The following is an 11,791-nucleotide window of genomic DNA, read 5'->3' on the forward strand; positions in this document are numbered from 1 at the left end:
CCAGGAACCATTCATTCTCTTCCTCAGAATTTGCCAGTCCTTTTGCTGTGAACAGACACTGACTGATACAGAGCTGTCCCAGCTGACATTTCCTTCTACTTATTCTCCAAGAAGGAAACACCTCACCCTGGTGACTCCCCGAGCCGAGGGGCACACACGGGCCTCCTCACCCTTCCACCCCACCACCACCCTCCTCCACTCCTGCAGGCTTTGCAGGAAGCTGCTTCCAGAGGAGGCCAGAGCGGCCGCTGGGCACGCCAGCACTGCCTGGCCTGTGCTCAGGCAGGTGCCACTCTGGGGTGGCAGATGCCAGCAGAAAGGCCTGCAGCCATCTCTCCAGTGCCACAGCTTCCAGGGCTGCTTCCTCCTGAGAACCCCTCACAGCACCAGCTCCTCCAGAGCACTGGTCACATCCTTCAGTGTTTGAAGGGCTGCACGTGTGGCTAAACACAGCCAGTCACAGATGTGCTACCAGCTTGGTGTCACATTCAGATCCAGCTCTGCAGTCAAACCATGTCACCTCTCCCAGTGCATTACTGGACAGATCATGACGTGGATCTTGTTTTTCTTTTTTTAGATCTACGATATTGAAATACAGCACTACCCAGAAAAAAAACAGTAATTTTCATCAGTTAATGAGAAAAGCAATATGCATAATGGAATGGAACAGCACAACCTGAGGCTAGCACAGCTCAGCCAAGGGGACTGGCTGTTCTCCCAGGCTCTCCAGCCTCCCCTCACAGGACAGGCTCGCTCTTCCTCTTCTCTGCATGTCCAGTCTGGAATGGACCAGGACATGGAACTGCAGGTTCCACAGCAGACAGTCTTGCCAAATCCATCCAGATAAGACAGCAACCAAACATCCAGACAAAGCCCATTTTCTGTTTGGGTTAAAAGGGGGGAAACACTTCTGGTCTGTAAGTCTGCTCTAAATAAAATACAGCTTTAGAACAGATTTGGAAGGCAAAGATAAGTGAACAACACTGAGGCAAGGAAAAATAAATATTCCCAGTGCCTCTGAAGTGATGGCCTGTAACCAAGACTGGGGTAAATCAAGTGAAGTATAAAAGCTGGGAAGGGCTCTCTGGCAAGAACAAGATGGGCCACGAAGCCTTCGGGGGGCCGGTGGAAGGCAGGCTGCAGGAGAGCAGCAGCCCCCCACCCACAGGGGGGGCTCCCCCAGAGCCAGCACAGCGTCCCTGCGTCAGGGCTGTCAGCTGCTGTTACCAGGGAAACAGCAGCAGATCACCCAGCCTGAGCACAGCCACATCCCCTCTAACAGGAACGCCTGTCCACTGGAGGGGATATGAACATTCACAGAGCCTGCGTCACTCCCTTACACAGACTGACAACACAGTCCTGGTGAGATTCACTCCACGGCAACCTGGAGCCCAAAGGAATCTGGAATTTTTGTCCCTACACAGCACACAGTCCAAACTGAGCCTCTATGGCTCTGAATCACAGAGATCTTTCAGAAATCAGACAGGCTGAAAGAGTAACTGGAATGTAACTTGGTTATAAACTGGGTTGAGGACAAATACAAGACATCTGCATTCATTGCTTCCCCTCAAGGATGAAAATGCCAGCACTGTTTTCCCCCTCCTCCACGACACAGAAGGGACTATAGATTGTCAGCAGAGTCACCATGGTCACAACAAATCTCTCGCACTGGTGCAGTCGAGCTGACCTGCACAGAGGCATTATTCCTCCAAGGCTCAGCAGGGGTGGCAGGGAGCTGCCCTGGTCACGTCCTTCAGGAGCTGGCAAAGGTGAGCTCACAGCTTCGTTCTGTCCTCAACAGGTAGTGCTGGCACTGCACCTCCCACCTCAGTACACGTTCTGTGGTCTCGGGGTGACTGTGGGGCAGGAAAGGGGCTGTCTTACCCACTGGATGCCAACATATCTCCATAGAGTTAAGCCCCATATGAGCTGCTGTCCTGTCCAGCTGCACCCTACAGACTGAATCCAGGAGCATGGAGACACATTTCAGGGGCTGGCCAGGCTGTGAGGAAACCCATTCAGGCTCAATGTCCTGCAGGGATCTTACCTGAAAAACTTACTTCTGCTTAACAGATGATGCACCTGAGCTCTGTTCAGAGATGCTGCAGTGCAGCTGGGGCTGAACAGTGAACTGAGTCAGCCTTCTCAGCCTTGGAGATTCTGATCCTTACTAACCCCCACATAACACAACAGAGCAGCACCTGAGGGGTGGGAAAACACACCCACTGCACACACGACTTAATAGGCACCTTCGGCCATCTAGGACCTAGGAAATTTTCAGGTACTTATGCAGACAGGCCCTGAAAATCAACTACTGTGTATTTAAGAGCCTCTTGCTAAACTCAGCCTTGCAGAAGAGTAAAATGATTCACAAGAATTGTATATTTATAGCAAAGATTCACTGAAAGTGACTCATGTACTGAGCCAATCTAATTTTAAGTAGAAGGGAAAAACCTCTTGAAGAGACACATGAACACAGACTGGGGGAAAGAAGGGAACTGTGCAGACAGGAGAGCCCCAGCCAGGAGCTGCTAGCCAAATCCACTGGAAATGCTTTCCCCATTCAATTAGCTGAAGTGAGAGCAGAACATTCAGCTTCACCCACTCCTGGTGCAGAGTTAATTAAGTCCTATGTTCTAAGCAGATGCAGGTTGGAATACTTGTTTAGGATGGGCAGGATTGCTGGGCAAAAATAAGGCAGCTCATGGAGAGCTATTATTTCTTCAGACCCTACAGAATTCAGAACACAAAACCAGCTGGAATCCCAGTGGGAGGAAGGGAGAAATATTAGAAAGATTTCACAGCATTTCCAATTCTGGCTGAGCAGATTCTAACAGAAATAGCTGCCACCCCACTACCCTTTACACCAACCCTGCAGAATACATAGATGTATATTCTTACAGAATATAATCTCACAGACACACAGCTCTGGGAGGTCTCTAGACCAAACAGACCTAGGCAGCCTGCAGCACGAGCACTGGCTCAAGCATCCCTCACCTGCTCCTATCTCAGGACCACTTTCCTCAGTTACTTTTTCTCCTCTGTGTAGTACAAATATGCATTAAATAAAAGGGGAATATTTAGCATAACCACAATCTAAATGGAGGAAACAGTTACAGTCCATATTAATAGAAATAAAACATTGGCCAGAAACCATGGTCAAATCTCACATTCCTGCACTGAATACGTAGGGATGAATTAATCCTAACCTGTAAGTAAAAGATAACTTGGAAACTGCAAACAGGCTAGTGAAAGATTAGCCTTGCACACATCATAACCTCCCACAGCAGAGTGAGCTGGAATTTCAGTGCTGTGACTGGAAAAGGTGGTCACTGACTGACTTTGGCTTTCAGCAACATGTCAATACCACTTTGTCTAAACAGTCCACTTATCTCCAAAGCCAAATCTAACTTCCACTCTTCTTAACCTCTTCACTCTCAACAGCACACAGCTGGGTGTGCTTGGCTGCAAATGCTCCACTCTGTGAAATCCAGGAGTACAGACAATGGCTGTTCTCCAATCAGTCTCAGCATCACTCCCAGTTTCAATTTGCATCACGAAGAGAAAGCAGCCAAGAATTGACAGGCCAAGGTGCACATTTACAGCTCTACACAGCTTTAATTCTCAGCAGCATCTTGCTGTGATGTTTCTCTATACACCACACTCTGATAAATGGTGTTAAGTTTTTATTAGCCCTAGTAAATTATGGGCTAGATTTCAGAACTATTGAGCCAGCATTTAACAGCCCTTCTCAGGCACTGAATGAAGTGGTTAAGTCTCCAAAGGAGAACCTGGTGTGTACATTTGGGAGCTGACCTCTACTGAGGATCCAGCATTGGGCCATCCTTTATCCAGCCACCCACCCAGGGTCTGCTTCACTCCATCATCACAGCACACACACAGTCTAAGACTGCAGGGACCAGGCAAATCACCACCAAATTTTAGAATTTATTCAGACTTTGATCAAATCACAGAGTTCTGAAACACCAGCTGGCCTTGGTATACATGACTTTGTCTCCAGATAAATTTTATTTTCTTGCTAATTCTTGGTAATGCCACTTCCAAAATACAGTCATAAAAAGCCATCAACATAATGGTTCACTGATTATGTCAAAAAAAACACAAGAATGTCCACGGTGTCAAAGCCTAGACCACAAATGCACCATTTCAGCCTTCAGTGCACAGCAGAGAAGTGCAGTGCAGGTCTGAAACATTCCCCTCAGCCAGTGGCAGGATGCTGGCTAGAAAAGTCACTGAGATTTCCATTGTTTCTCTTCTTTTAAAAACAGCAACAGCTCTTTCAATGACTTTTTGGCCTGGATTCTGTCACCTATACTCAAAGTGAGACACCTTGTTCTTCAAACACATTGAGACTTAAGTTGAGTAATTAGAGAACAAAATACTTTCAGTTGGAAGGTGGCTGCCAGATTTTAACCAGTGACTGTGAGAACTTAATCTTTTGGCATTTATTCTGGGTTGTATTTTACCACTTATCCAAGTACATATAAATTAACTTACAAGTGCTTCCCAGTAGTTCTCCCTGTAGTTTTGGCTTGGTACCCATTCTGTGTAACACCACTTTAATAGGTGTTACTGTCTTATTTGCAATGCACACACAGATGTAGCAAGTGTAAAGAAAAGGTGACATGGGTCTGAACACCATGATTTCTAATATTAAATTCCCTGCATTTATTTCTGACAGCAAAGAAAACACACTTCCACAGGAAAAGTGAGATAGTGCAGTGTCAGCTGTGTCATGTGTCATTTACCACATAAGGCGATGATGTGGCTGCTGTCTTCATGTACAAACTTCCGTGTGACAGCTTCTTCCATGATCTGCTTTACCTGAAATAAACAGAAAGAAGTGACTGTAAGATCCCAGCACAAACCAGTACAGCACTTGGGAGTTCCAGCTTCAACCTCTGCTCGCACTTAACCCATCACTAAAAGACTAACACCTCACACGAGTTACGTTTTGCAGCAGGGGAAGAACAGAAGCATTTAAGGAGAGAAAGGAAGGACAAACCTGAGCAGCTTTTCATGGGAGGAGGGAACCTCTGGTAGAATAAGGGCAGGTCTATTAGGGGCATGCCCCTGTAAGAGGCTGAATTACTTCGGGGCACCCAACGTGCCCTCTGGAGAACTTCTTCAGCACAAGTGCTAAAGGGTTGTGCAGAACTTGGATAGGATTCATCCTCAGCCTTCCTGTGAATAGCTACTCCTGCTCATGAAACAAGATTATTTGCCATGTCCCCTTTCCACTTGTGGCACTCCACTCTTTTTCAAGGACAAAGGATCCCTGAGCTACACAGGCACACATCCCAAGAGAGGTTTCCAGCAGCTCATGCCCCTGCTGGGGACTCACAGCCCACAGTAATTACAAACTACACTCTCAAAACTCTGCATCACCAGACACTATCCAAAAATAATACAGTACCTATATAGAGAAGACAGTGCCTTCAGTTTTCACCTCTACAAACAATTTAACCATTACAGCAAATAAAATTACATTTATCACACTTCTTGCTAATTTAAAACAAAGTTCCTCTCCAGTTTCAAGGCTGATGTGTCAAGCTCCACAGGGAATTAATTACAGATTATGGACTTGCAAAAATTGAGGAAGAAAACAGACAAATCTTGCAACTAGGCTCTTGAGGAGAGACTGCAGCTACCCTGCATTCACTTGCTAGCTTATTCCTCCCAAGAGGCTTCCTCAGCCTGATACCAGATGAAACCTATTTGCCTCAACCAACCCATTTGCCAGACATGCATTTCTCCCCAGCCATGGAGCATTTGCTTTTCCCAACAAAACCCCACAATCATTGTCAGCTTCTCTCATTTGTGAGCTGTAGTTAGAGGGTTAGGACACTGCCTAAAGGAATGCCACCTGCAGGATATACAAGTGCTGCCGTGGCAGGAAAAATTTAACACAATGCTCTCTTCTTCCAATGTTGTGGGTTTGGGGTTGTTTTAATTTTTTAATTTAAAATGTTTGTTTTTAACTTGAAAACAATTTTTGCAGCAGTCCTGGGAGCCAACAAATAACCTCATACAACCAGTTTCCAGCTAGTTGGGTCACCACTTCTTTGCATGCTGCCAGGTGCAAAGATTCCCAGTCCCCTCGCTGGGCACCGGAGGAGCCGCGGGCGCCCCGCGTCCCAGGCACTGCACTGCTGCCATGAGGAGTGGCAGCAGCCTGGGGAGGTGCCTCCTCCAGCTTGGAGGGGCTCCCCTTCCAGTGAGATGATTTGCAAGGCCAGTTTTGGATGCTGGAATCAAGCGTGCCTTCCCTTGGTAACCATCCTGAGACCCACATGCCCACAGCCACACCCCCAGCCCAGCTGGCAGCAGCCTGCAGCTCCAGCACTTGCTGCAGGAGCCTCTCAAAACATGGTGTCCTCCTCGTCCCACATTCTCAGTCAAGTTGATCCCACAGAATGTGGGCTTCTTATCCAACAGGAGTCCTCTGCGTTGCAAAAAAAACACTGAGGAAAAAAACCCAAACATGGAAGAGGCTTTGAAAGCAGAAAATGTTTTATATCTGCAAAGTTCAAAGCAAGTCTTTTGCACCTCGTAAGACCTGGCTCACTGCTCACAGACTGAGGCTTGACAATATAAACTCCTAATCAGACAAGTTGTTTCTTTTCTGTGGCATTTCTGACACGGCTATTAGAGCTTTGGACCTCACAGTAATGCAGTGGGAGGTGGAGGAAAGAGGGTATCAAGAAAGAAGCAAAGGTGTGAGAAGGTGTCATGGATGGGATCTCACTCAGGAACCACCCAGATCACTTTGTTAATCCAGCAACCCCCTTCTCACCGTTTTCTTCCCATCACTGTTGAATTACAAGCCTGATGTCTGTTTGTCTTGGCAGGAACTCAACAAACCTTGCTCCAAACCTCACGTAGAGGTTTGAAATCATCTAGATAACAGCACCTAGGCAGACCACAGCTCAGGAAAGGGACAGGACCCAGCTGTGCCTGCAGTTCTGGCAGTTTAAACTCCAGCCCAGGCCCTGACCTGCGTTTTCACAGGTGGGAGGCAGCAGGTTCTGGCTAACAGCCTGCAGTGGGAGCACAGGGACATTGCCATCCCCCACCTCCACGCCAAGCCATGTGTGCCCTGGCCAACCCACCTGTGACAGAGAGACAGTGACCCAACCTTCACAAGCTGTTCTGCCTTCACGGGATGAAAACTGCATCGCATCTACCAGGCGAAAGAGCTGCTGTGCTGAAGGGAAGTACCACCTCTGGGTGCCACCAGCACCAAGGGGGACAGCAGAGGAGGTGTGAGAGCTGTGCCAGGGTCAGTCATGCACACACGACTCAAGTTCACAGATGTGAATTCAGGCACCAGTAAGTGCTCAGGACTGCAGGCTGTGACCCCAGTCCTGGCTCCCCAGGGAGCAGTAACTGGAATTCAATTCCTGACGGGGAGGAAGAAGAGTCATTTACTAGGAGCAAGAGCTCTGGAGCTCAGAGGCCAATCACATTTCCCAGGCAGGCCCAAATCATCAGTCTTTATTACCTCAGTATGTTGTTTAGATCCTGGTCTATAGCCCAGGAACAAAAAATTTAAAGTGTATAAAGACCTAGAGAGAGGAAGGTTTCAGATGCAATAACCAGCTGTACTTTCACACAGCAGCACCATACAGTCAGGCTGTCAGCAGCCTTGGAATCCAGGACCTCTGGAGTGAAGCAACCAGTGCCTGTTCCCAGCTGCCACTGAACACAGAGCAACCTCTGCACATTTTCTGGAAAAGCCACTGAATGTTATTAGAAAACATTTTCAGGGCATAGACAGTAAATGTCAAGATTCAAAAGCTGAAATGCAGTGTTCTTCAATCCCATGTCATTCCTCACTGCCTTGTAATTCAGGGATGCTCCAGGCAAGGAGTTAAACCAAATATTTCTGATCAAATGAAACACAAGCCTTTTCCTTTTTTTTTGCCTTGCAATTTTGTGCAGCTCTTCTAAGAAAGACTAGAGCTGTTGTGCCTCTGTTCTGGGGAGGCACTTGTCAGTGAAGCTTTCTGAGCACAAGCCTGCACAGTCACCTACTAGTAGATACTGACAGACCTGACCTAACTGCAAATCAACCTCATTAAGAGCAACAGCAGCAGCCTCTGCAGTCACCCATCCACCTGCACAGGTAACGAAACCTACCCAGCCTACGGACCTGGGGGCACCACTGCCTGGGCAAGCCCTCCTGCTCTCTGTGCCTCCCCTGTAACATCAGCAGAGGATCTGCCCATCCATGCCTGCTGGGTGGCTAAGCATGCAGAAGGGCAGCAAGTGCATTGAGTTCTGTGTGCTCTGGCCTCTCCACAGACCAGGAGCAGCCCTGCACCCAGGGAACCACGGAGAGCCTCACCCAGCCTCAGCAACGGGCTCAGATGTCCTGCTCTCCCTGGAAAAGGTAACAGGCCCCATGGATGCCAACTTATCAACCACTGAGAGCCAGGACAGGAAACCCTTGCCTAGCCAACGGAGATCTGGGTGTCTGAGGAGTGAAGAACACCCTGGTGGTAGCAATGCCCAGGCAGAGCAAAGCAAGCTCCTCCAACAGAAGCTGGTGAGCACTTGAACAGTGTTACAATGGATCGCTGCTCTGACTTTCTCCTACATCATATAATGGCTAAAACTTTCATAAGTAGTCAAATGCTGAACACGGGCCAGAGTACATGGATTATTTAATGTTTCACCAAAGAAAAATACAAGAGAAATGCCTTTATAGTTTTTTAAAAAAATTTCTTTATAAGGGAGCTTTAAAAATGGAATAATCACCAATTTTGCAGCAACCTGCTGGTATAAGAGATGAAGAAAGTGAAGACTAATAAGACATTTTATGCACTGATATACACTGCTTTACTCACAAGCACAGGGCTGGAAGAGACCCACAGGTGTTGCCTTCCCTGTGGAGCTCCTGGCCTGCTCCAATGAGCACAGTTAGGACTTGCCTTAATGCAGCACTGGTGACCTGTCACAAGGATGGATTTCTGACCAGGGCTGACCCTCCAGGGTTAGGAACAACCTTCCAAACCAGCACCACTCTTCCAGAGTACAGGTTGCAGTGCTTTCCCCAGCCACACACCGTGGTGGGACACTGCAGAGGCACCCTGGGGACAAGGCAGTGTCAGAGGCAGAGAGCAGTGCTCATAAAGAACTACAACATCCAGGGCCACAGACAAAACCCACAGCACTTTTCCTCAAAGGAGAAAACCTTAGTCCAGCACTCGTTGCTTGCTCAGCCTGCACAGTTACTGTTCATCTCCCCTACTGGTGGCTCCTGAGGCACTGACTGGATGACAGAGCCAGTGGTGTGAACAGGAGCTGTTCATCAGTGCTGCACTTCTGCTGGGAAGTGGCTGCATCTCAGCTGTAAGATGAGCAGCTGCCTTCATCAAGTGCTTCAGGGTGAAGCTGCAAAGGTTACTGTTACCCTGTTTGCTTCACAGCTAAAGAGAGCTGTGCTTAAAACCAGAAATGGAAAAAAAAAAAAATCCATTTTGGTAGGCAGAAGGGAATGGCTGGAGAAAAACCTGTTTTATGAGTCTGCTTGTCACAACAGATTTTCCTGCAGAGAGATAAATGTTTGCAACGTGAACTTATGAGCAGCCCCAGCACGAATCCCAGCAGAGTTAAATTTTCAAACACATTGCACGTCCTCCCTTCTATTAGGCCCAAAAAACACATTCTTTACCAGGGGGAATTGAAAATCCATCTGAGAAAAAGCAAACAACATTATATTTTCCCAAAGGTAAAATGCAAAAGTTTTTATTTTATTACATCTCTCCCTCTCAGCAAGAAACCACTTTGCACAGAGTGACTTTGGAGACAACCATTTTGTATTTTGCAAAGATGAGTGAATTTTAATAGGCTTGGTGTAAACAACATGCACAAGGAACATGCCTTCTCTGAACTCGGGTCACACCTCCAGGTTACGTGAAAATAAATCATCAGGAGGAAGAGCCTGGGTTTAAAGGACAAGGGAATGGTTGCTTTGAGAAGGGACATGGGACAGCCAAGCTTTCAAACCCATCACCAGCCCCCAGCACACCGGCAGGCCTAGGCAGCTGTGTGGAAAGTCACACAGAATGAAAAAAGAGGCTGGAAATTCTCTCAGAAAAAGTTAATCAGCGTCGTCGAGGGCGGCACAGTCTGGTGGATGGTTCATCAGTGGCCTGCATGCACCTCCTGGCTCCACTGACTGATTATTTAAAAGAAAAACAAGATTTCAGTGTCTCTGATGGCCTATTGACACTGTCTGTCTTAGACTGAGCAGAGCAGCCAGGGGCCCCCTCTCCCCACCCGTGCACCGGCACGAGGTGTTACCTTAAACGTGCACCATCCCCAAAAAGCTCTCAGGACTGCCTTGGGATGGAAAGCAGCTCTGGGCAACCCCCCAACAGCTAATCCAATATAAATCCTCTAGAAGAGCATTTGTGAGGAGACAAAAAAAAAATAAATTGAAGATAAAACAAAACTGCAGATGACACAGACAGTGCAGATAACACTTGCTAGCATTATCCAAGTGATTTAAAAGCTAGAGACCAATTAAAAACATTTTAGAGATTTTAAAGACAAATCAGCTTCAGATTTTTTAATTATATACCACTTGTTCTCCTCAGCTCGAGCTGGCTGGGATCACAAAAACCCATTTCACCCCCAGTCTTGTACATTAACACGAGATTGCAATGTTCAGAGATGGAAAACACTAAAACACCTCTCCAATTCCTTTATATATTTAAACATTAACCCAGGAGAGCAAGTGCACACACCTCTACAGCAAACCTGACACCACTTGGCTCAAAGGTCCTGGTTTCAGATAGAACGTGCAGGGGAGGCAGCAGGTTCAGGGCTGCAGGGAGCCACAGCGTGGGGCAGGTGGGGGAGCAGCAGGTCACCCCCCGGCCACCCTGCCCGTCCTGGGGCACTGCCCCACGGTGCTGCTCAGACTGCTCCCCCTGTGCCAGTCCCTGCCCTGGGGCACTGCCCCACGGTCCTGCTCAGACTGCTCCCCCTGTGCCAGTCACTGCCTGCCAGTCCCTGCCCTGGGGCACTGCCCCACGGTCCTGCTCAGACTGCTCCTCAGGTGCCTGTACCTACCCTGCCACCTCCAGCCGAGTTCCACTTGGGACCTTCTCTGGTTTCAACACTAGCAGTTATTAAGACACCAGAAACGGGCTCAGAATCGGGCTCAGGAACCACAACTTTTCACTCAAGCTGTAATGAATTTTGCTCTCTGGCTACTTCTGATTTCCCCGGACATGAACTGGGGGAGGAGCAGGAGGACAGTAAGCTTTTAAAAAACATTATTTATTGCTGTGGTGGATGAGCATTACATCTTCAGTCAGCTCCTGAGCAAGAAGAGGTAGCTGCACCCAGCTGTGACACAGACAATGCCACAAGAATGCAAAACATGGCCCTCGGGTGTATTGGGGGAGAGGTGGCCCCTCGCCAGGCTGCCAGTTCCACCTGGACCACGGTCACAACGCTGCTCTTAGACCAAGGCACACTCACACCACCCCCAGAGCGCCCCGGCAGGGACCCCAACAAGTGTCCTGCTGGAGTAGTCTCGACACAAATCTTGCTCTGCAGCAAGAGCCACTCCACCCAAGAGCAAAGCCCAGGAGGAACTCTGTCCTGCCAGACACATCCTACCAGGCGGCAGCATCTTTCTCAGTGAAGACCAAAGCACCACCAGTCCAAGTGCAGGTGGAATTAGACGTCGCTGTCCCCGTTCGGGCACAGGGTGTTTGGTGTTTTATGCACTAATCTCTGACTGGCCCAG

The 11,791-nt window shown here is 48.2% G+C and overlaps 1 protein-coding gene across 1 annotated transcript in view; it reads right to left on the reverse strand.

Moving 5' to 3' along the window:
• SGSM2 (small G protein signaling modulator 2) overlaps window positions 1–4,845 on the reverse strand; it is a gene marked incomplete at both ends in the record, with an annotated part of 44,999 nt that extends 40,154 nt beyond the window's left edge. Inside the window, one exon of the mRNA XM_008949303.1 lies at window positions 4,770–4,845. Coding sequence (XP_008947551.1) covers window positions 4,770–4,845 — 76 coding nt within the window. The remainder of the gene's footprint in view (window positions 1–4,769) is intronic.
• Between the last annotated feature and the right edge of the window lie 6,946 nt (window positions 4,846–11,791).

Source organism: Merops nubicus, unplaced genomic scaffold (assembly GCF_000691845.1).
Source record: "Merops nubicus isolate BGI_N331 unplaced genomic scaffold, ASM69184v1 scaffold25010, whole genome shotgun sequence".
Taxonomy (NCBI): Eukaryota; Metazoa; Chordata; class Aves; order Coraciiformes; family Meropidae; genus Merops; species Merops nubicus.